General features: G+C 39.4%; 1 protein-coding gene across 1 annotated transcript in view; it reads left to right on the plus strand.

Moving 5' to 3' along the window:
* Positions 1-26668, plus strand: part of LOC134493463 (protein eyes shut homolog) — a 529249-nt gene that overhangs the window by 378334 nt on the left and 124247 nt on the right. Inside the window, 1 exon segment of the mRNA XM_063298062.1 lies at positions 230-383. Coding sequence (XP_063154132.1) covers positions 230-383 — 154 coding nt within the window.

The following is a 26668-nucleotide window of genomic DNA, read 5'->3' on the forward strand; positions in this document are numbered from 1 at the left end:
AGTGGAGGAAACAAAATGTCTCCACCATCGGATGGAAAGGAGGAAGGAAGGAAGGAAGGAAGGAAGGAAGGAAGGAAGGAAGGAAGGAAGGAAGGAAGGAAGGAAGGAAGGAAGGAAGGAGAATATGAGCCTGTTGGAGAAAATCAAAACTGAGTGGAAAACTGAGCAAGAATTGGACTTTTTATCTCTGTGTAGGTGTTACATAAATACAGTTTCATTCTCTTTAAAGCTAGTGATGAATATGTAGAAGAACATTTCCTTCATCTTTACCTTATGGATGGGAAGCCAACTGTTCAGTTTGGCTGTGGCCCTTCTCCGAACATTTTGACAGTGACTGCCAATCACTCCATTAACAGGGATGTCCTTGTACCGATCACACTAAGGTAAGACTTTCCTGTGCTTAAGTGAATGATGATTGAACATAGTACATGCTTGCCTGCTTACTGCTGAAAACATAACAAAAATCAAATGTAAAGATCATACATGCTTAACTATGGAAAATCTATCATCTATCTATCTATCTGTCTATCTGTCTATCTGTCTGTCTGTCTATCTATCTATCTATCTATCTATCTATCTATCTATCTATCTATCTATCTATCTATCTATCAGATTTGAATGCCACCTGACTCATAATGACTCTGGATGGCTTACAAGTAAAAACATTTTAAAAAATGCAATAAGAAACAAAAATAAAGAATAAAAGATGGCAAAGATGACAAGGACCAGACAACAACAACAAAACAAACTCACAATCCAAGGGGGCTTCACTCACCCTTATAAAGGACTGGAAGGAGAGCTAGGTCTTCAAGGCCCTTCAAAACACCACCAGGATAGGGGCCATCTGAATCTTGGGGGAACCTCATTCCAGAGGGCAGGTGCTGCTATCATTTACCTAGGAAAGGTCAGGGATGAAATATTTGCTTTCTGGGCAGAAGAGCCAGTTTGGCCTAGTGGTTACGGCAGCAGGCTAGAAACCAGAAGACTGAGAGTTCTAGTCCCGCCTTAGGCATGAAAGCCAGCTGGGTGACCCTGGGCAAGTCACTCCCTCTTAGTCCAACCCACCTCACAGGGTTGCTGTTGTGGGGGAAAATAGGAGGAGGAAGGAGTGTTAGGTATGTTCACCGCCTTGAGTTATTTATAAAAATAATAAAGGCAGGATAGAAAATAGACAAATAAATAAATAAATATCCTTGCATATGCATATGCTATCCCTGCTTCTTAGGTGAAAAGGATTAGGCAGTAAATAATGAGAAAGATTCTCTCGCTGAGATACTTAGAAGCTGAAATCAGTCTGAATATATCGTACAAGGATAGACGGTATGGGAATTTGACCTGAAATAAGATAGCAATATGCATTCCTTTGAAGAATTATAAGTATATTGTGGCAGTAAGGATGGTGCTGGGACTTTGAAGTAGACATCCAAAAGTAACACTGAAAATGTGCAGCTTATTATTATATTTTTCATTAAGTTAACCTGTTTATAGACTACCAGTGCAGCTTTCTCAACCAACATTAAAGTCCGTGGAATAATACAACTAAGTTTACACAGTTCTGCCAGTGCAGTTAATCCTGGGATATTCCTTGAACAATGGGGTGATGTCACAATTCAATAAGTTACAACAGAAGTTTAGACTGAAGTTTTTAATTAATCCCAACAATTCTGGATTCCATATGTAGATTTGTCTCTGACTTCTGAACTTAAGTGGGGCTGAAATAACAGTGAGTGAATGGTGTGAACCCCTTCTCTCCCCTGCATAGATAGACTGTCTCGATAATTTGTACTTTGATTTTACATAGCTTCATTTACATAATTTTTATCTGTCAGAAAGTTGGAGGAATCAGACCTTTCCACAGCTCAGTATTTGCACCAAAAGCTTGTTGGAGACTAGATGTGCATGTTAAAGGAGAGAGTTTTGTAGTATTACTCTCCTACAAAAATCAAAGGCCATTCACTACAACAGGGATCAGCAGGGTCTGTGGGCGATCCAAATTAGCAGGATAAAGAATAGAGCATAAGCAGATACAATATGTGAGTCCTCTTAGCACTAGATACGGCAAATATAAAATATACGCATATATATAAGGCAACTGTTGATTTTTCTTTCACGACTAGCACTTGAATAGACATAATTGCTTTTTCTCTTTTTCTGTCTCCACAGCAAATGGCACAAAATAGTTCTTCATAACCTTAATCAGTGAAATATATAATAGATTGTTTTCCGTAAACAAAGATTGAGGGCTGGGCTACAGCAGCCTTGCTAATGTTTTCCTTGGTCTCTCCATTTTTTTCATTTATTATCTACATTTTTTTTTAAGCTGAGATGTCTTGGCATGCAAGTTATGGTGGAGAGTGCCAGAGTGGAGAAAGTGTTGTGGGAAAACAAAATGAACAAGCTTTGCTTCCTACCATGATAACATGTTTTGTGATCGAGTGATCACAAGTTTCAGCCATAAAATACAGTTCATTTTGTGGCAAACTCAAATACTTGCTTCTCAGTTTATAGAAAAGGTCATCATTTTAGAATTAAGTTTATCAATATCCAATATTGTTGCTTTAGTTATAAATGTGAAACAACTATGAAAAAAGGATGTATTTTAAAGGTTTCCACTTAAGTTTCATAAGCTGACGTCAATGTATATAACAGGATTTCCTCCTTCTCTCCTCCTCCTTATGCCTCTATGGCTGATCTAGTAGTGCCCCCAAAGAAGTTTCTTCCATATTATTAATTCAAATGATGTATATTAATATAATTTTAAATAAACTGAGGTACTACTTTCAGCTTCTGCAGTTCTTTGGCTACAACTATTGTACGTTCCATCACAGTTTCAACAACTATAACATATATTATATCCTTCCTTGACTTCAGCTGCAAACTAAATTGGAAAAAATTCTGCTGAAATACAGGAAGAAGGATGTCAAAAATTCCTCCATACTAACTTCTGTTGCCTGTTTTAAAAAGCTCAGAAGCATAGCAAATGAAGAAAATATTACAGAACAGATTTCTAATATTACACCTCTTAGTACTCATTTTATCCATTGCTAGTTATATATAAGCTACTACAGTCAATACACTGAAGACATTATTGAACAGATATTAGGCATGCTTCTTTAGATACAATCCAGAGTCCTTATCAAATCAAAGCATGTGCATAGGTGCCCTCATTTATTTTGATTTTTTCTTTTCTTTGCAACTTAAATTTAATATTACATATTGTTGGATATTTCTTCCTCATTATAGTGCCTTTCCATGTTTGAAAAACAACTACATTTAAGTTCTTTTAGTTCAGCTGTCAGAGATAACAAAAATAATTGCTGCGACCACTCAAGTTAATTAGACAAATACTTTAAGAGGACATGACCACATTATAGCATCTTTCACGCTCTGTCAAAGTTCTTGGTCTTCTCAACCAAATTGTCCTTGCAGAGGTAGTTTCATAAACATTAAACCATCTTTCTATCTCTTAATTTCATGGTTTTACTGTAGCATAGAGATACCCAACCTTTTTGCACTGATCGACATACGAGGAATGTTGAGACCAAGTTGTAGACATAATTACAAAATGGACATTATGGAAAGGCTTGCTCACTGACAAACAGCTGCCAAAATGGTAGGCAAGACCAGTTCTAAAACATGCACTTGCTGGATGGCAAATTAGTAAGGGTGCTTTTATCTTCGCAAGCTGCTTCTCATCTTTCTACTATTTTTCCTTTGTCTTTAATTCTGAACAGGTAGGCATACCTCCCAAGCATCCAAACATTATTAGAAGATAAAAATGACTGCAAGGCCATTCGTGGAAACAAAAATAATGCTGGATTTTGGAAGCAAGTCTGCTTTCTAACTTTTTTTTAAATTAGAAAATTATTTTATCCCCTAAAGTTATTATTAAAGATAAAAACACCCATAACTCTACTTTTTCCTTATAGAAAGTATAAGGAATAGTAGTAGATTTATGGTGTTTTTGCATAGGAGTTTCCTGCATTTGGAGTTTACACCTAAAAAAATGGTGACAGCACCATCTCTGGGACTTTGCTTCTAGTAGAAAGGTAAAGGTAAAGGTAAAGGTTTCCCTTGACATTAAGTCCAGTCGTGCACGACTCTAGGGGGTGGTGCTCATCTCAGTTTCAAAGCCGAAGAGCCGTTGTCTGTCCGTAGACACTTCCGTGGTCATGTGGCCGGCATGACTAAACAGAACGCCGTTACCTGCCCACCAAAGCGGTACCTATTAATCTACTCACATTTGCATGTTTTCGAACTGCTCGGTTGGCAGGAGCTGGGACTAGCAACGGGAGCTCACCCCGTCATGTGGATTCGAACCGCCGACCTTCCGATCGGCAAGCTCAGCAGCTCAGCGGTTTAACCTGCAGTGCCACCGCATCCCTTCTAGTAGAAAACCTAGAGGTAAAAAGAGAGGTAGATCAAGAAATCTGGATGGCAGAGAACTCTGGAGTTGCCTCCCCAGTTATAAAAATAAAATAATACACTTAAGAATTGGACATGTTCTGCCTGAAAATAAAATTGTTTGAATCCTTAGTAGAACAAAATATTTGTAAAAAAAAAAAAAAAGAGCTGTTTGAAGCCTTATTATCAATCTATCATTTTTATAAATAATTTGTTGTACAGCTAGTAGGCCTTGTTTATTTAAAGACTGTCATAGATGTCTGCATTATTTTGAACAGTCAAGGTAATTTTGTTATTAAATTGCTCTATATACTTAACTTGCTTCACTTTAAACAGTTTCACGAATGAATAGCATTGGTTGTCTTGTTTTTTTTTAATTCATTATGTTTATGTTAATCTACTATTGTTAGTAACACATAAAATAGATTATTATATGCAAATTTAAATCTGATTTAATGAATTTGAATAAACAGCAGAAACTGCTAGATTTTCATGGAGGGAAGAAACCATTAATGCTAGTTTCTCTTGCACTACCATGTATTCAGAGATACATTGAAGATATCCTGACTTGAAGGTGAAGATAAAGTTCAACCTACTGATAGTATTTCTGCTCTAGATAATAATATTCAAAGAATGGCATTTATCTTTCTGAAATAATCAAGCCTTAACACCAGGATTGCAAGGTGTGCAGTTCTTTTAATGACAGATGTCAATGTAACAAATAAAACATCAGCCTTATATAGATGGTCCAGCTGTTTTGATTTTGATGATGCAAGCAATGTGCATGAGGCTTGCAAAATAAATTTAGAGTACATGATACATAGGACAGAAAGCATGTCAGTGTAGGGAGAATAGTGGCCTAGACCTTTGCATTAATACAAACTCTGGTTTAGCTTGGTTGAGTTTAGTTTGCAAATGAGAGGTGAAGAAATGAACAGTACAATCCTATATATGTTTCTATGATGGTCTGTGATTATATGCATACAAGATGGACTTCTGGATTTCAGAAACGTTTTAAGAATGGATTCCCATCACATACTATAATCTCAGAGAAGGTGATCAGATCTCTCATTTTGTCAGGGAAATTGGGGTGGGTGTATAGAAATTTTAACCCTAAGTCATGTTAATTGAGTCTACAGAAGCTGAAGACAAGTCTCCCCAGAGGATCCTAGTGAGTGGGGATGGAATCATGTAGTGTAGAAGATGGAGGGAGCAGCAAGTGATCCCAAGAATACCATTCAACAGTTCAGATAGTATAGAGATACTCACCTTGTGCAAAAAATCAGGAGGGGGTTGGGAGCATCTTTTCTAACAATTTTTACTGAAAGACATAAGCTTTCATGAGCTGCAGCTCATTTCATCAGATGCATAAAGTGGCTAGACTAATATAGGATTTAAACTGGGATGAAGCGGGGAGGAAGAAGGGAGAGAAAGACAGGATTGTTATGTAGATTCAGGATACATGTGAAACAGATTACCAGTACCTTAGCAATGAACAATTGTAATGTGTTGAAAACCCATCTCTTGCCCAATTGTGCTGTTAAAGTCTTATGCAGATATTTTAATTCATACCATCTCAATTGGGTGAAGAAAGACAGCTCCCAAACCTGCAACCATGTTGCCCCCTTCCAAGTATTATTTCCATGTTGGCAAAAGGGTTGGCTAATGGTGGTCTGCAGACCACTCCTAGAACACCCACTCACCTTATGAGATGAAGTCCTATAAGCTCAAAGAGATCCATTCTGTTGAAAAAGCTTTACCCATTCTGTCCTTCGGACACTTCCCCAATTGTTTGATAGCATTTGGGAGGGGGCAGTGCAGCTCACAGTAGTGTGGTTGGACAAGGAAGTGTGGCCATACACTCAGATTGTGTGGTGATAAACAACTAACTAAGGCTATTTTGTGGTTGCTATGACCATTTTATCATTTACTTGTAACTCATAAATGATAAAATTCTTACCACATGGCAGGACCATACAGATAATGAAGCCATGATTAATTTGGACTAATCTGTTCAAGCTCTCAGACAGTTTTAAGATACTGATATAACTGCACTGTATCATGCATGATACAAGATAAATGAACAATCAGATATCTACTGAAGAATCTGACTGCATACAAATGAAGAAGAAAAGAGTCAAAGAAGTAAACAGTCTGTATTTTAATGTAGCTACAGGCAACCAGATTCATGGGGAGTGTGAGTAAAGTCAGGAACCAGAGCCAGGGTCTGATCCAGTCCACAGAAAAACCAAGTTTCAGGAGGAATCTGGGTCTAGACTTCAATAACCTGTCCAATCCAGGGTGACAAGCATTAAAGCTGTGTGGTTTAACCATGACTGTGGTATTCCAGCTCTATATATAGGCTAGTAACATAGCTGATGATGAAATATTAAAAAAATTCATTCACAAGGCTTTAATTGGTTTTCTCTTACTTAAAGAAAGAGAAGGAGAAAGAAGAGGTGTTCTTAGAAGACAATGCATTGTTAATCCACTATGTGTGATTACAATAGAGAAATGATTTCAGGAGACAGATAATCAGCCCAGATGGAGTCCAAAAGAGCTAAGCTTGAGTATTGGCTTGAGTATACCTTGACTGTGTTTCTGCCAAGTTAAAAAAAAATGAGGCTGTCTTAGTGTGTGTAAGGATGTATGTATACATGCCAAGTTTGCATTTAGAGTATGACACAGAGTAACATTTAAATATTTCCCCATGCTGCTGTGCTGTATCATCATCTTCATCATTATACACAACAACATGAAATCACAGCTGCCAGTTCTTTAGCTGGTGTTGGCCTCCATTCACGTCACGTTCTTCCCAAGAACCTAGGATGTCATAATGGATTGGCATAGTATATGTGCAGATCCAAGCAGTGTGGCCTTTTGTAATTGACAGATGGAAATGTCAATGCACAGATTTTCTAAGTGCTGTTCAAGGCTGATAACCACTGGGACCACCATGGCCAGTTTATGCCATAATCTTTCAGCTTCAATTTTCAGATCCAGATACTCTGTGATCTTCTCCAATTCTTTGTCTTCTACTATCCCCTGATATTTTCACATCAGTTATCTACACTTTCTTCTTTTCAACCACAGTTAAATTTGACTTTATCATTTTGTATTCAGAAATCCCACAATATTTTAACCTGCTTATTTTTTTACTACCTTTTCAACTATATGTTTCCACCAATTTTTCATTACTGGCAAATGAGAATTTATTATCATTATCTAATTATTATTATTGTTATTGTTATTTCCTACACACTGGCTCATAGCTTAGATCTTGACTCCAAACTAGACATTCTAAGTTTAGACCTTTTTACAACACAAACTCCGGATGGATGAGGAGCCACTTTGCAGTCCTTCTAAAATGGATCCCCAGCATTGAAACATGCATTTCAAGGAAGTCCATTTATTATTGCAGTCAGAGAAATGGATATCTCAGATGAGTCGGGTAGACCTGGGAAGACATGAACAATACCTGCAGCTGGAAAGTCTCTTGCATTAAAACAAAACAAAACATCAGCAACACTAAAGTATACCAATCCTTTATCTGATCAAAGGTAGCACAGCATGAAACGTACATCTAACTCAAACTCTAAATCCCCAGACCAATGCTAAGACAACTTGCTCCATCTGCCTTGCCTGCAGAATTAGTAACTATGACCTTGAATTCTAGCTACTGAATTCTGAGTAACTGTGATCTCATCTTGATACCCTGTTGATACCAGAACTCTGGGCCTAATGTTCTCCTTCTGTTTGTACCATCACCTGTTGTTAGAATTGTGACTGATCAGAACATAACTGGATAAAGTAGCAGCAGGACCATTCTGGGTGCTTCCATAAGGCTGTAGCAGAGGCAGGGATGGGAACGGACATCCCGTTGGTTCTACCATAGAACTAGGCTGACTTTACTCCCTCCCTCCCTCCTGTTTTTAATCTCATAGGCAAGATTTACATATAAGCCTTTTTAGAAGCCTTTTTGGGTACAGACTAAGGTATAAATACTTAAGAAATAAATCTAGTAAATATTTACTAAATATGTCTTGTGATCTTCCTAACAGAAATATTTTGCAAAAACCCATCATTCAGCAGGTTTCCTATCTAAATCTGACAGTAGGTAATGCACCCCCATTCCCTTTATGGCAGAGAATTCTACTGAGAGATAATAGTACAAGTATGTTCATTTTTAGTCTCCTGTCACCCTCCATTTTAATCTCTTGTCTTTCGAACAAGAGAGAAATATTAGTCTTATCCAATATATTGTAAAGTTGATTGAGTAGGTAAGAGATGTTGAAAGAAGCATTGTAAAGAATTTTAGCATTCATGTGTCATTTTTAGATTTCCTATTCAAATAAATAAATAAATAAATAAATAAATAAATAAATAAATAAATAAATAAATGATCCTTCAGCAAAGGACCGTTACCTTGTCGTGGTGCTGGAGCTTGAGCACCTCAATGATGCCATGAGCTAAACCGTGAAGGGCCACCCAAGACAGGAAGGTCATGACAGAGAGGTCAGACTAAATGCGATCCCTGGGGAAGGTAATGGCAACCCACCCCAGTATTCTTGCCGTGAAAACTAAATGGATCAGGACAACCAGAGATATGTTGGTATACCATCGGAAGATGAGACCCCCAGGTCGGAAGATGGTCAAAATGCTCTGGGGAGGAACAGAGGATGAGTTCAACAAGCCCCAGACATGATGACGCAGCTAGCTCAAAGCCGAAAGGATGGCTAGTGGCTGACGGTGCTGGTGGTGAACGGCGAATCTGATGTTCTAAGGATCAACACACCATTGGAACCTGGAATGTAAGATCTATGAGCCAGGGCAAATTGGATGTGGTTATTGGTGAGATGTCAAGATTAAAGATAGACATTCTGGGCGTCAGTGAACTGAAATGACTGGAATGGGCCACTTCACATCAAACGACCACCAGATCTACTACTGTGGACAAGAGGACCACAGAAGAAATGGAGTAGCCCTCATAATTAAGAGTAAAGTGGCTAAAGCAGTGCTCGGATACAATCCAAAAAACGATAGAATGATCTCAGTTCAAATTCAGGCCAAGCCATCTAACCTCACAGTGATCCAAATATATGCCCCAACCACAGATGCTGAAGAAGCTGAAGTAGATCAGTTCTATGAGGATCTGCAGCACCTACTGGACAATACGCCTAAAAGAGATGTTATTTTCATCATAGGAGACTGGAATGCTAAGGTGGGCAGTCAGATGACACCTGCAATTACAGGTAAGCATGGCCTGAGAAAACAAAATGAAGCAGGACATAGGCTGATAGAATTTTGCCAAGACAACTCGCTCTGCATAACAAACACCCTCTTCCAACAACCTAAGATATGGCTTTATACATGGACTTCACCAGATGGACAACACTGAAATCAGATTGACTACATCCTTTGCAGACAAAGGTGACAGACATCTATAAAGTCAGTAAAAGCAAGTCCTGGAGCTGACTGTAGTTCAGATCACGAACTTCTTCTTGCACAATTTAGGATCAGGCTAAAGAGATTAGGGAAGACCCACAGATCAGTTAAATATGAGCTCACTAATATTTCTAATGAATATGCAGTGGAGGTGAAGAATAGATTTAAGGGACTAGATTTAGTAGACAGGGTCCCGGAAGAACTATGGACAGAATTTTGCAACATTGTCCAGGAGGCGGCAACAAAATACAACCCAAAGAAAGAGAAAACCAAGAAGGCAAAATGGCTGTCTGCTGAGACACTAGAAGTAGCCCAAGAAAGAAGGAAAGCAAAAGGCAACAGCAATAGGGGGAGATATGCCCAATTAAATGCAAAATTCCAGAGGTTAGCCAGAGGAGACAAGGAATTATTTTTAAATAAGCAATGCTCAGAAGTGGAAGAAGACAATAGAATAGGAAGGACAAGAGACCTATTCCAGAAAATCAGAAACATCGGAGGTAAATTCCAGGCAAAAATGGGTATGATCAAAAACAAAGATGGCAAGGACATAACAGAAGAAGAAGAGATCAAGAAAAGGTGGCAAGAATATACGGAAGACCTGTATAGGAAGGATAACAGTATCGGGGATAGCTCTGATGGTGTGGTCAGTGAGCTAGAGCCAGACATCCTGAAGACTGAGGTTGAGTGGGCCTTAAGAAGCATTGCTAATAACAAGGCAGCAGGAGATGACGGCATCCCAGCTGAACTGTTCAAAATCTTGCAAGATGATGCTGTCAAGGTAATGCATGCTATATGCCAGCAAATTTGGAAAACACAGGAATGGCCATCAGATTGGAAAAAAATCAACTTATATCCCCATACCAAAAAAGAGAAACACTAAAGAATGTTCAAACTATCGAACAGTGGCACTCATTTCACATGCCAGTAAGGTAATGCTCAAGACCCTGCAAGGTAGACTTCAGCAATTCATGGAGCGAGAATTGCCAGATGTACATGCTGGGTTTAGAAAAGGCAAAGGAACTAGGGACCAAATTGCCAATATCCGCTGGATAATGGAAAAAGCCAGGGAAAAACAACTATTTCTGTTTTATTGACTATTCTAAAGCCTTTGACTGTGTGGACCATAACAAATTGTGGCAAGTTCTTAGTGGTATGGGGATACCAAGTCATCTTGTACAACTCCTGAGGAATCTGTATAGCAAACAAGTAACAACGGTAAGAACAGACCACAGAACAATGGACTAGTTTAAGATTGGGAAAGGAGTACGGCAGGGCTGTAGACTCTCACCCTACCTATTCAACTTGTATGCAGAACACATCATGCGATGTGCTGGGCTTGAAGAATCCAAGGCTGGGGTTAAAATCGCTGGAAGAATCATTAACAATCTCAGATATGCAGATGATACTACTTTGATGGCTGAAAGCAAAGAGGAACTGAGGAGCCTTATGATGAAGGTGGAAGAAGAAAGTGCAAAAGCCGGGTTGCAGCTAAACCTCAAACAAACCAAGATTATGGCAACCAGCTTGACTGATAACTGGCAAATAGAGGGAGAAAACGTAGAGGCAATGAAAGACTTTGTATTTCTAGGTGCAAAGATTACTGCAGATGCTGACTGCAGAAAAGAAAACAGAAGACATTTAATCCTTGGGAGAAGAGCAATGACAAATCTTGATAAAATAGTTAAGAGCTGAGACATCACACTGACAACAAAGGCCCGCATATTTAAAGCAATGGTGTTCCCCATAGTAAGGTATGGCTGCGAGAGCTGGACCATAAGGAAGGCTGAGAGAAGGAAGATCGATGCTTTTGAACTGTGGTGTTGGAGGAAAATTCTGGGAGTGCCTTGGACTGCAAGAAGACCAAACCAGTCCATCCTCCAGGAAATAAAGCCAGACTGCTCACTTGAGGGAATGATATTAAAGGCAAAACTGAAATACTTTGGCCACATAATGAGAAGAGAGGACACCCTGGAGAAGATGCTGATGCTAGGGAGAGTGGAAGGCAAAAGGAAGAGGGGCCGACCAAGGGCAAGGTGGATGGATAATATTCTAGAGGTGATGGACTCGTCCCTGGGGGAGCTGGGGGTGTTGACGACCGACAGGAAGCTCTGGCATGGGCTGGTCCATGAAGTCGCGAAGAGTCAGAAGTGACTAAATGAATAAACAACAAAAAATAAAGGATCATGCTACACACAAATACACACACATGGAAAACTGATAACAGAGAAATGACCATTCTGCATCTCTCACATAATCAATATTACATCATTAATCTTCAACACGTATTGATGTCCAGGATGATCTTAACAATTCTTCATAAGCTGCAGCCATCCAGAGCATTTATTTAAAGGTATGCTTGACTCTGCTTGCAAATTCAGAACATCAGTTGAGGACATAAAGAATGCAAATTATATTGTAAAAGTTACATGCACAGAAAACAGCTACCAATAAATACAACTGCAGGAAACTTGTAATATGATACCTGTATTTATCAGATGGGGGGGGAGTCCAAATAATTACCTGAAATTGGGAAATGAGGGGAGGGGGTTTCTTATCTTCACTGATTAGAATAGAAGCTGTTGAAAACAAAGAAATCAGCAAGAAAGTGCAGATGGCTGTGGATATCACTGCTGTAATGTATAGATTAAAAATGGATAACGAAAGCCAGTTTGGTGTAGTAGTTAGGGCGCCAGGCTGGAGATGGTGAGTTCTAGTCCCGCTTGAGGCATGAAGCCAGCCGGGTGACCCTGGGTCAGTCTCTCTCAGCCCTTCCACTTCCAAAAATGTTACCAAGAATACTGCAGGGACTAATCAAGGCAGTCGCCAGGAGTCAATGCTGACTTGAAGGCACAGAAAATTAAAAAAGAAAAGAATAGATGCCTTTAAAGATGCATCTTCCTTTTCTTTACTTCCCTTGTTTCTTTCCCTCCCTCCACCTTCATTCAGACTCAATCCTTATTTTCTCTTTCCTTCCGTTCCCCATGCAACCCACCCCTCTTTTTCTTCCAATTCTTTATCCTTTGTGCTGGAAGGAAGGATGTAGATATATGAGGTAGAGAATGGTTGAGATATGCAGCAGGGATCCATTTTTTTAAAAAATGGGTGTCTTATTTTATAGGCAATTCGTTTTAATTAGTAGTCATTTATCGAATAACTATTTTCTGTTCTGTCCCTGACCTTTAAAAAAAATAAAAATAAAACTGGCTTCTGTAAGGTACATATGTGCACTTGCATGGCTCCTGTCTATAAATTTCTTGGGCAGGTGGAAAGTCTCCAGGATAGGTTTCAGCCTGAGTTGGCGACCTGAAATTGATAAAATGGAGAGACTGGGCATTTCACGGGATTTTTGTCTGTGTTTATAGAGGTATTTTTTGTTGGGGGCTTTAAGGAGCACGTCAACTTGTTTGGAGTTGTTAATATGTCAAGTTGCTTTGGGGAGTAATACAGCTGCTCTATATCTTTGGGAGGTATATAAAAAAGACAAAAGTATCATTGGATTTCAGCAGGATGATTTAGGAAGCTCTGAGCTGTGTTTGGAAAACTGGAACTGCAGGCAGCCTTAGCCATGATCTGTTCTTCCCTCCTTTAGGGAACGTTCTTTTCTCTTTATCTTATTTGATCTCCCTTTTGATTCCCACACGGTCCTGTTCACGTCTGCCATTTCCCCTGCTTTGCCCTGCCTTTTTCATGCTCTTGTCCCCATGATCTTTACCGCTCATCCATCCAATTTTCTTCTTTAATATATCTTGCAAGATGTTTAATTTCCCCAGTCATACTAAATTTCATCATATTCTAAGCAAACAAATAATTGTCTATCTGGATGGGAGATCACTGGAGACTGACTTTTTCTTCCTAAATAGGTGACGCATACCCAGAAAAGTGTATTTGTCAGTTTCCATGAAGCAAACGATAACTTGGCTTTATTAACTGTAATGAGACTTTAAAAAATAATAAAAGCCAGGTGCAAGCATTTTTATTAATTAATTTATTAAATATACATCTTACCTTTTCTCCATGAGCTCAAAGCAGCTTACATAGAGAGTTCCTTCTATTTTATCATCTCCACGCTAGGAGGTAGTTTGTGCTGAGAAAGTATGACTGATCCAAAGCCACCCAGTGACTTTTCATGAGTGAAGATGGATCTGAACCAGGGTCTCACCAGTCCAAGTCCAGCATCTTAATCACTCTGCCAGACTGGCTCTATATCTCACTATTAATTTATTTATTTGATCTGTATGGCCACCCGTCTCACAGACATGACCCTGAATGGCACACAACTTTAAAATAAAGATACATGCAATTGCTAAAAATAAACCAAGAATAAAACACACACAGCTGCTGGAGGATCACAAGAAGCCCTCAGCACAGCCAAAAGACACGGGCTCCATTACATACCCAGGGCCCCAGGCTCAAGCACAGAAGTAGGGCTTCAGGACCTTATGAAATATTTACTTGTCTGTACTTGTACTCTAACCATAAAATTCCTTCTCCAAATCCTTATATCCTCAAATAAAGTATTACTCTCAACAGTGAGACATGAAAGTAATATGCCAAATGGTCACACTACCTAATGGAATGTGAGAATGACCTTGGAACACAGGGGTAAGAGATGCTGCCTAAGGAAAGATTTGGTAAAAGAGGGAGGAGTCTGCAACAGAGTTAATGGGCACAGAAAGAAACTTAGGAAGGACGGGAGATTTGAACTTTCAGACTTGCAAGATTCTGTTAATGTAGCCTAACAATAAAGTAGAATTGGACTATTTGCTTGTAATGCAAAAGAACAAAGTCTTGATTTTAGGTTTTGATGATTGAATGGTTCGATTTTAGAGATACAATGTCACTAAATGTTTAATTAATGTAAGAGATCAACTTCTAAGTACTTTTATACCTGTGCTGGAAAAGGTCAGAAGCCACTAGTCTGATATGCTTTTTGCTTACTCCTGCACCGGCTTAGCTTTTCCTGTTTCTTTCTTAGACTTGTATTCTGTCGGTCTTACATTCTGCATTATGCGTCTTAATTATATCTTGAACAATTACTAATTAATAATAATAATAAAAAGTAGAACTAGCTCATCTGATTGTGTTTCCTGACTAGTTTGCCTGGGAGGGCTGACACACTAATTGGAAATAGCAGGATGACTCTAGCACATTGGGAACAGAGATATTGTTCTGCTGGTGAATGGGCCATATTAACTTTAAGTTCTAACTTCATCCACCACCAAGCCCCACATGCTACCCCCAAACTTCCATCGCGTTGCTTGAGCTCTTTCTTCTCTTCCCTTTCCCCCTTTTCTGACACTAGGCCAAGCTACTCTTCCGCCTTAACAAAGCAGTGACTCAAGCAGGGACATGAGCCAGAGGTCAAAATGTTGTTGTTGTTGTTGTTTATTCGTTTAGTCGCTTCCGACTCTTTGTGACTTCATGGACCAGCCCATGCCAGAGCTTCCTGTCAGTCGTCAACACCCCCAGCTCCCCCAGGGACAAATCCGTCACCTCTAGAATATCATCCATCCACCTTGCCCTTGGTCAGCCCCTCTTCCTTTTGCCCTCCACTCTCCCTAGCATCAGCATCTTCTCCAGGGTGTCCTGTCTTCTCATTATGTGGCCAAAGTATTTTAGTTTTGCCTTTCATATTGTTCCCTCAAGTGAGCAGTCTGGCTTTATGTCCTGGAGGATGGACTGGTTTGATCTTCTTGCAGTCCAAGGCACTCTCAGAATTTTCCTCCAACACCACAGTTCAAAAGCATCAATCTTCCTTCTCTCAGCCTTCCTTATGGTCCAGCTCTCGCAGCCATATGTTACTATGGGGAACACCATTGCTTTAACTATGTGGACCTTTGTTGTCAGTGTGATGTCTCTGCTCTTAACTATTTTATCGAGATTGGTCATTGCTCTTCTCCCAAGGATTAAGCGTCTTCTGATTTCCTGACTGCAGTCAGCATCTGCAGTAATCTTTGCACCTAGGAATACAAAGTCTTTCACTGCTTCTACATTTTCTCCCTCTATTTGCCAGTTATCAATCAAGCTGGTTGCCATAATCTTGGTTTTTTTGAGGTTTAGCTGCAAACCAGCTTTTGCACTTTCTTCTTTCCCCTTCATCATAAGGCTCCTCAGTTCCTCTTCACTTTCACCCATCAAAGTGGTATCATCTGCATATCTGAGATTGTTAACGTTTCTTCCAGCGATTTTAACTCCAGCCTTGGATTCCTCAAGCCCAGCCTGTCGCATGATGTGTTCTGCGTACAAGTCGAATAGGTAGGGTGAGAGTATACAGCCCTGCCGTACTCCTTTCCCAATCTTAAACCAGTCTGTTGTTCCGTGGTCTGTTCTTACTGTTGCTACTTGGTCGTTATACAGATTATTCAGGAGGTAGACAAGATGACTTGGTATCCCCATACCACTAAGAACTTGCCACAATTTGTTATGGTCCACGCAATCAAAGGCTTTAGAATAGTCAATAAAACAGAAATAGATGTTTTTCTGAAACTCCCTGGCTTTTTCCATTATCCAGCGGATATTGGCAATTTGGTCCATAGTTCCTCTGCCTTTTCTAAACCCAGTATGTACATCTGGCAATTCTCGCTCCATGAATTGCTGAAGTCTACCTTGCAGGATCTTGAGCATTACCTTACTGGCAGGTGAAATGAGTGCCACTGTTTGATAGTTTGAACATTCTTTAGTGTTTCTCTTTTTTGGTATGGGGATATAAGTTGATTTTTTTCCAATCTGATGGCCATTCCTGTGTTTTCCAAATTTGCTGGCATATAGCATGCATTACCTTGACAGCATCATCTCGCAAGATTTTGAACAATTCAGCTGGGATACCATCATCTCCTGCTGCCTTGTTATTAGCATTGCTTCTCAAGGCCCACTCAACCTGTCTTCAGGATGTCTGGCTCTAGCTCACTGACCACACCATCAGAGCTATCCCCAATACTGTTATCCTTCCTATACAGGTCTTCCGTATATTCTTGCCACCTTTTCTTGATCTCTTCTTCTTCTGTTAGGTCCTTGCCATCTTTGTTTTTGATCATACCCATTTTTGCCTGGAATTTACCTCCAATGTTTCTAATTTTCTGGAAGAGATTTCTTGTCCTTCCTATTCTATTGTCTTCTTCCACTTCCACGCATTGCTTGTTTAAAAATAATTCCTTATCTCTTCTGGCTAACCTCTGGAATTTTGCATTTAATTGGGCATATCTCCCCCTATCACCTTTTGCTTTCCTTCTTTCTTGGGCTACTTCTAGTGTCTCAGCAGACAGCCATTTTGCCTTCTTGGTTTTCTCTTTCTTTGGGATATATTTTGTTGCCGCCTCTTGAACAATGTTGCAGACTTCTATCCATAGTTCTCCTGGGACCCTATCTTCTAAGTCCAGTCCCTTAAATCTGTTCTTCACCTCCACTGCATATTCCTTAGGAATATTAGTGAGCTCATATCTAGCTGATCTGTGGGTCTTCCCTAATCTCTTTAGCCTGATCCTAAATTGTGCAAGAAGAAGTTCGTGATCTGAACTACAGTCAGCTCCAGGTCTTGTTTTTACCGACTGTATAGATGTCTGCCACCTTTGGCTGCAAAGGATGTAGTCAATCTGGTTTCGGTGTTGTCCATCTGGGGAAGTCCATGTATAAAGCTGTCTCTTAGGTTGCTGGAAAAGAGTGTTTGTTATGCACATTGAGTTGTCTTGGCAAAATTCTATCAGCCTATGTCCTGCTTCGTTTTGTTCACCCAGGCCATGCTTACCTGTAATTGCAGATGTCATTTGACTGCCCACCTTAGCATTCCAGTCTCCTATGATGAAAATAACATCTCTTTTAGGCGTGTTGTCCAGTAGGTGCTGCAGATCCTCATAGAACTGCTCTACTTCAGCTTCTTCAGCATCTGTGGTTGGGGCGTATATTTGGATCACTGTGATGTTAGATGGCTTGGCCTGAATTTGAATTGAGATCATTCTATTGTTTTTTGGATTGTATCTGAGCACTGCTTTAGCCACTTTACTCTTAATTATGAGGGCTACTCCATTTCTTCTGTGGTCCTCTTGTCCACAGTAGTAGATCTAGTGGTCATTTGATGTGAAGTGGCCCATTCCAGTCCATTTCAGTTCACTGGCGCCCAGAATGTCTATGTTTAATCTTGACATCTCACCAATAACCACATCCAATTTTCCCTGGCTCATAGATCTTACATTCTAGGTTCCAATGGTGTGTTGATCCTTAGAACATCAGATTCGCAATTCACCACCAGCACCGTTGGCCGCTAGCCGTTCTTTCGGCTTTGAGCTAGCTGCGTCATCACGTCTGGGGCTAGTTGAACTCATCCTCTGTTCCTCCCCAGTAGCATTTTGACCATCTTCCGACCTGGGGTTCTCATCTTCCGATGGTATACCGACTATGTCATGTCCCCCGTTGCAATGCAATCATGCATCACAACAGTGAGTCCGTGTCTTATTGGAATAAGGGCAACCATCACACATATCTCTGGTTGTACTGATCCATTTAGTTTTCACGGCAAGAATACTGGGGTGGGTTGCCATTACCTTCCCCAGGGATCGCATTTAGTCTGACCTCTCTGTCATGACCTTCCCATCTTGGGTGGTCCTTCACGGTTTAGCTCATGGCATCATTGAGGTGCTCAAGCTCCAGCACCACGACAAGGTAATGATCCTTTGCTGAAGAGGTCAAAATAACATGTTTTATACAAAACTATTCATACAGACAGTTTATGTTTGTTTGTGTGTGTGTCTGTGTGTGTGTACAATATCATGTGCATATGGAGGTACTGGGAATTGATTCACATGAGTAGAACTTGATGGCAAAATCTGGCTTTCAACCAAACACTAGCTGTATGGTTGACTGAGGCAGGTGACAATCTTATTGTCAGGAAAAGAAATAAAATAAGTATCCCTTTCTGAATGCCCCCTTCCCCAAGTCCTTCTCCATTGGTTCCTCCTCCTCTATTGATTTCCTGCTTCCCTTCATTATGGAACACTGAAAAGAGGAGTCACCACCTCCCAACCTGTTGCGTAATATTATTCACACCCCACCTTTTTCTCCTGTTTGGTTTGGCATTTGTGCAGCACAGGGGTGGCACCCAAGTCACAGGAAGACTGCAGGCAGGGAAGACTGAAGGGCATTCAGACAGATTGTGCTGAGAATCATTTGTCTAGCTCTTTTGTTGTCAATTAAACGCTACAATCCCTCCCTCTGCCCTCAGTTCATTTATTACGTACCCCTGCTTTGCTAACCTTTTCCTTCCCAGCTAGCTTGTATGCAATTTATCATTTTCATGTCTGCAATTAAAAAGGATCCAGACAGTTGGGTTATTTTAAATAGCTTTGACTCTCCCCTTTATCAGGTACTTTTGTCTGGCCGTTGAAAACTGTTGCATATTTTACTTAAAGCTTGTTAAAGTGGCTTCCTTTGAACCAGTGGAGTCTCTAGGGGCACTGTAGAAGGATCATGTTAAAAAACAATTGGAGCAGTGGATTTTCAGGGAGCTGGCTGGCAGTAGGCAAATGAAGGCAAATGGAAAACTAAGCAAAATCAGTTCTGGTTTGCAGTCTGAGTGGCAATGTACAACCAGCAGTAACAAAAAGCAGTAATCACAATTCACACTGAGAAAGAACAATGAATGGCCTGAATGGTGTTGTTTAATGACAAACAAATTAAAAGAAGAATTCAATACAAAATTTACTTTTTTATTTCAGTCTTGGTTAACAGGACCAATGTGTAAACTGCTGGAAAATGCACAAGAAAAAGTCTATCTTTGTGTTACGGTTATGGAGCAAATTCAATACCTGTGCTGTTATTTGTGGGGGCTTTCTGCATTCATTTCATCCTGAATGTCAACTTGTACTCATTATCTTTTGCTCTCAAAGTGAGTCACACACTGACATGGCACTGTTCCAAGATGTAAATGCTGCCTTTAGGACTTCTTCTAATTTCCCACCTTTGTCTGCCTCTTGTCTTCTCTGTCATAATGATGCCCCAAGCTTTTTTCTCAGAATGTTTACTAGAATTGCAATCTCCCTTGAGAGAATATCAACTTGGAATCATTGATGTTTCAAAGGCAGCATGATTGAAAGCAGACAGGCACATGGCGCAAGTACTCAAGAAGAAAAGAAATATTGGATCAGATCCAACAAAGGAACATGCCCAACTTGCACAAAACAATGTTGGCACACAAGGGTTTTATTTGTGCGTGCAAAGGAACAACAGAACTGTCAATTCAAAGGAGACTGCAACTTTATTTCCAAGAAAGGGGGGATAATGGCAAGAGGTTGATTTTTTTATTTGCTTTTTCTTTTGGAAATAGCAGCCATATTTACATGAATTTACATAACTAGAATTACTGTTCTGTAATGTTAGTTCATGAGTAGGCTTATTTTGTCAGCAGCACCTTTGCACAAATCATCTGGTGTCCCCTGTCTTACTCTGTGCCTATTTGGACATGAAAGTATTTGTGTAAGTGTTTCCTTGGATCTTCCTCAGCCATTCTCTGTAGATACTGTTGCTAATATCACAACCCTAGCTTATCTAATACTGTAACTTACCATAACAATCCAAGTTTGTTGTTCAACAGTTGCTGGACTCCACAATAACAGTTAAATTTGATGAAATCTAGGGAGGGAGGGACAATAACTTTGTGAATCTTGAACATTTGGATTCTGGTTTCAGTTTTTCATACTTGACCTCAGTGAATCTTAAGCAGGTTTAGAAAAAAGACATCTTGAGTGCAGCTTGAATATTATTGTAAGATGGACATTCACATGGGTATCCATGGGATAAGCAAATGATGACAGAGGTATGATGATGTCATGCAAATGCCACAACATATCTACTTGCATCAGACATCATTAAGCAAGTATGTAACTGTATCAGTTGTGTGATTATGTCATCCATGTAGTTTTCTTGGAAATAATCAGAAGTAGATTATCACTCTTGTCCCAGAAGTTGAAAAAGACAACTTCCAGTCTAGCCTATTCTCTTGGAAGTTTCAGTATCTGAAACAAATACAATCTCTATATGTCTTTATGCACAAACATGTGCGCATATTGCTGACATATGGAATGAATTGCCACAGAAATTTAAAGAGTAATAATGACAGGCTAAAATACACCTTTATAGTTGCTAATGCAAAGTTCTTCTTTCCCCATTCAACAGGTAATGGATGATGTCTTGGTGATTCTTTAACTGTATTTTTAATTGCTTCAGTATACAAGAGGAAGAAAGAGGACAACCAGTACAAAAAAGAACATTAGAAAGAAGGAAGAAAAGACTCTCTGGGACATTTCCATTTTTAAGCAGAACACTAAACCTTGACTGCATGGAATAATATTGATTCTATGACAGGACAATCCTAGGAAAAGGTGTAGCTGCTTTAACGTGTTGTTGACCAGTGCTACATTGAGGCTCCAGTGCCCTTAGAAGCACCATTTGGAGACCGGATCCAAAGCACTGCACAGTCATAATGAATAGGGAGATTTGACAGGGTGTGCTTGTGCTGGAGCTTGGGATGAGGCTACCACAATATCACTGTTTTTTTTTTCCTTTTATCAATCACTACAGTCCACCAGCATGCTGTGAAAATTCCATTTCCCTCCTTTCCTTTGATCAATCCCTCCATGTTATTCTCATGGTTAAACATATTGCTTCCAAGTCCATATCCACTAGACTGTGCCATACTTATGGTACTGAAATAATCAGACTTTTTTATCATCTTGTTATTCTCCCTATGAAGATGGCCCTAAGTTCATGTTTCATGGTGACAAATCATAAAAACCTGCAATGGGATGCTCAATGTTATTTAATTTATTTTAATTGTAATTAAATATGTGTGTGTATTTGTATACGTGTAAAAGTGCATATAGAGCATGTGTGTGCATGTACACACACACACACACACACACTTGGCACATTTTAATTTTGTTGGGACGCGGTGGCACTGCAGGTTAAACTGCTGAGCTGCTGAGCTTGCCAATCGGAAGGTCGGCGGTTCAAATCCGCGTGACGGGGTGAGCTCCCATTGCTAGTCCCAGCTCCTGCCAACCTAGCAGTTCGGAAACATGCAAATATGAGTAGATTAATAGGCACCGCTTCGGTGGGCAGGTAACGGCATTCCGTGTAGTCAGGCCGGCCACATGACCACGGAAGTGTCTACAGACAAACGCTGGCTCTTCGGCTTTGAAACGGAGATGAGCACCCCCCCCTAGAGTCGGACACGACTGGACTTAATGTCAAGGGAAACCTTTACCTTTACCTACCATAGATGTTTTAATTCTGTATTCTAGTTAGGGTTGTAACCACCAGGAGTCCTTCCAGATGATCATTTATACAAAATTTTATTATTACAAATTATTTTTTAAAAAAATCCCTTCTCACCTCTTTGGGTGGTATGTGTCTTCCTCAACTAGAGAGAATGTAGAAAGTGAAGGCCAAAGTGGTCCCAGTGGTGGTAGGGGCACTTGGGGCTGTGACCCCCAAGCTGGGAGAGTGGCTCCAACAAATCCTGGGAACAACATCAGAGGTCTCTGTCCAGAAGAGTGCAGTGCTAGGAACAGCTAAGATACTGCGCAGAACCCTCAAACTCCCAGGCCTCTGGAGGACCCGAGGTTGAGGAAGACACATACCACCCATAGGGGTGAGAAGGGATTTTTTTTTTCCTAAAAGCATTTTGCTGTTATCCTACCTTCTTTGCAAAAGAACTGTGCTGAATATGCTCCTTCATAAACCTTTAATTTTATATCACATTTATTATAGAAATTGTTAACTTTAAAGATAAATAAAATCAAGCCCTGTGCAATCTGATTTTATTATTTTTTCCTAGCAAGCATGGAGCTGGTACTTCCACCTTATTAAATAGAAGCAGAAATGTTAAATTGACTCTTCATTAAACTTTAGCATCTAATCCAGATAGTTACAAATCAGAAGGAAATTATTTCACCTGAAATGATTTTTTGTCAATATGAAATATTTATTCAGATATATTGAAGTCTTTTTCAGGTTACTGAATTGTGGTTAAGATATTTACATGATGAAAGTTCTCTTTCAGAAGGAAAATACAACATTTCAACTGGTTCTCTTTAGTGAAATATCCTCCAGTGAATGTAGCCTTTAACATATATAGTACAACAGTCACAACCATATAGAGAAAACAGAAAAAAATGTTTTCATAAAAGCCATAAAAGGGTTCAAGCTGATACCCAAAATAGGTTTAGATAATATGGGGATAAAATGTAATCTGTACACAGAGCCTAAGAGAGCCAGTTTGGGGTAGAGGTTAAGGCATCAGGCTAGAAACCAGGAGGCCATGAGTTCTAGTCCAGCCTTAGGTACAAAGCCAGATGGAGGACCTTGGGCCTGTCGCTCTCTCTCAGCCCTAGGAAGGAGGCAAAGGGAAACCATTTCTGAAAAACCTTGCTAAGAAAACTGCAGGGACTAGTCCAGGAGTTCACCAGGGATCAACTCTGACTTGAAGGTTCTATCTATCTATTTCCAAACATTCTGCTTATGTTTTCCTTACAGTTTAATGAAATGTGTACATGTAATACCTTGTTAAGAGTTCAAGAAATAAGGATGCTGGATACAATATTTCCTATTAAGAAATACATCGTATTTCATATAAATGAGGTAGGCTCTTATCATGAGTGTTCAATGTGTGACACATGTAATCTATCTTGCTTAGAAAGAAAAGGCAGGCAGGTGACAAAACATGTCATGGCATCATGACGTGAACCATGTGACTTACATATTTGCATCTGATGTGAGAATACAACAGAAAAAACAGGGATTGCACTGTGATGTCACAATGCACATTTTGTCATTTTCAAGTCATCACTGTTTGTATCAGATGCCTCTGGTCATATCATTTCATCCCATTCTGCCAAAGAATTAAGCAGCTGTAGGCCTTTTTATGCTTACCCATGGAAGCCTGTGGTTAAATCTTTTATTGAACTATTGGATCAGATTAAATAGGTCCAAATTGAATCTTATTGCCTTCAAGTCCAAAATCTCCAATCTGAATCATTTTTTTCACTTTTGAATCCCAAATTCAAATTGTACCTGGCCATTCCCTAAACTGCATCCAGATGAAGGAATTCAGTGCCTGATCTAAGTACGCATCCCTTTATCATAATCCTTTTTATAAGCAGGACTGAATATGTTTTCACTTCTGAAATCCTAGGAATGATGATTAGACAATGGCAGCTATTCCTAGGAATGGATTAGTTGAGATGCTACTAAATCTGGAAGCCCATCCCATGTGTGCAATTGCAAGCAACCAGAACTTGTCCTAAAATTCATTTTAAAACAATCACACCAAGTTTATGCTTTTGTTTGTCAGAAGATTATTAGATTTCAAAATACTATATTGATAAAGTTTTCTTGAATGGTGTGTAATAGTATACTCAGGGAAAATTAGCACACTGGATAGATTAAATGACTCAATAATTGTCATTAATACTTTGCAAAGAAAGATAAATTGCCCCTCTCTAGACCAATACTGTTTTATTACATGTATGTTAAGGTTGCTATAATTTATTTCCATATGCTTATAGAATATTTGTCTTCAAACAAAATAAAAAGGAATTGGAATGCCTAAATCCTTTTATACAGAAAGGGGGATTCTTTTTAATACCATTGCTTACCGAGATTGCAAATATATCTTACCAAACTGATAGAGTACAAAGCAGAATTCAGTATTATTCTATAACATAATGTTTGAAGAAACAGTTCAGTAATATGGTTTTCTTCATGATTTGTACAAAATGAAATCCCATTGAGTAACACTAGCAGTAAACAGAAGATAAAGAAGGGATGATATTTTTGAAAGTAATGATAAGGAACATCTATAATAACGCCCTCTATCATGATAGTCTGGAGATTTTTTTGAAAGAAAGAAGTTAGTTTGTTGGGTTGAACATAATAAATAGGTAGGTTGGACTCTTTTTTTTTATGTAACATTCGTTGGCAGGATTTAGTGATTAGCAACTGTTCAGTGATTCATCATCACAAAATTTAATCAATGATCAGTTATGCTGGCCTTGCAAATAAATACAATATATGAGTATTAGCTTTTTAGCAGCTCCCACAAAATTTCTTATGCACTCTAGATTTTATTATATTTCACTGGGACTATGATTATTTTTAAAGTCTAGATATGGAACAAAAATATATACTAAAGGTGTTCAGTACTAGAATGCTGGTGTGTATGTGAGAGATGATAGAGAGATAGATATGGACACACTTAGTAAACAACCTGATCTAATTAGGGTAAGAAAAGAGAGATTAGAGGAATAGGAAACAATTCATTGGCTTCAGTTTTGGCAAAGTATTTCTAATTCAGTCCACAGCTTTAATCAAGAATATACTGCATAGTGCAGTGGTTGAAACTGTAGTTGAAAACATTGTGGCTATTATTCAAACACTGTAGAGTCAATCATAGGTGTTCTTCAATTTATTCAAAGCCTTGTTTATATCTATAGTTTGAATTTGAATTATTTCCATGAATTATGTTAGTTCAAGAGCTTCAATTTTTTTGTCTTCTTGTTCAAACTGCCATGGCTTCTTCTGTTTGATCTTTCACTTGCCACTTTCACCCACTCTTCACTTGCCATCTGGTAATTTGGTGTTCTGATCAGTCTAATGGGTGGTCATTGTTTTCTTGGTAATATGTATCAACTGCTGCATATCACAAAGAGTGGTTGATATTTTAAAGGACCTTTGGAGGTTCTTTAAAGGTCCTTGAAGGTCCTTCTGTGAGTGCTTCTGTTTTCAGAGGTTGGCCAATTAGCTGCCTGGGATGGAGCATTAATTCTGATGATGCCCAGTTATAGAGCATTCTCCATGAGGATGGTTTTGAGGTTGGGGAGACGGTTCTGATCTAGCTCCAGTTCAGGCACACAGGTAAGAATATTGCATTTCCTTGTGATGTTAACATAAATCATGAATGGTTTTTACCACAACTTCTTGGGGGATTAGGAGGTGGTAGTATAGATTTTCTGATTTCTTGGAGACTGTCTATGTTGCCCAGCTATTTTGAGAAATTTTAAAATTGGCTGAGATACAAATGTTTTAAATAAAAGATCCCAGAAGTCAATTTGTTGGGGAAACAAAGCTTAGGATCATATGAAATTGATTTAAGGTTGGAAGAAATCACCTGTGTTTGCAAGTCAAATGTGGGCAATCCATGGCCCTCAGCCTTCATAAAGCTTTCAGACAGATATTTGGCAAGGGAAAACAGCAGAAGAAGCTATAGATTCTCCTGCAGTTATAAAAAAGATGTTCCTATTGAAGCCACCTCAGATTGTGATCTGGCAACTTAATCAGTGCTACCTGTTCTGGAAAGGAACTTGACTGTGTCCCTTATTTTAATTTAAATGAGTTACTAGCTTGGTAGATGGAGGAATGCTACACACATGGTGTATCTGGAGATCAGCAAAGCTTTTGACAGAGTATCTCATGATACTCTTTCATAACATGGTAAAATGGGGGCTACAACTGTTAGATGGACTCATTGTAGGCTCAAAGACCGCACTCAAAGAGTGCTCACTAATGGCTCCATTTCAGCTTAGAGGGGGTCACATACCACAGTGGTCTGTCCTGAGCTCTGTGTTGTTCAACATTTTTATTCATGGCTTAGATGAGGGAATTGATGGGACACTTATGAAAGAAGCCTAGTTTGGGAATAGCGCATGTGTCCTGGGTGTCCTTGTCAACCACAAATTAAACATCACCCAGCACTGTGATGCAGCTGTTAAAAAGCCAAATGTTATTTTGGGGTGTGTTCACAGGAGAGAGTCCAGATCACAGGAAATAATTGTTC

This window comes from Candoia aspera, chromosome 1 (genome assembly GCF_035149785.1).
Source record: "Candoia aspera isolate rCanAsp1 chromosome 1, rCanAsp1.hap2, whole genome shotgun sequence".
NCBI lineage: Eukaryota > Metazoa > Chordata > Lepidosauria > Squamata > Boidae > Candoia > Candoia aspera.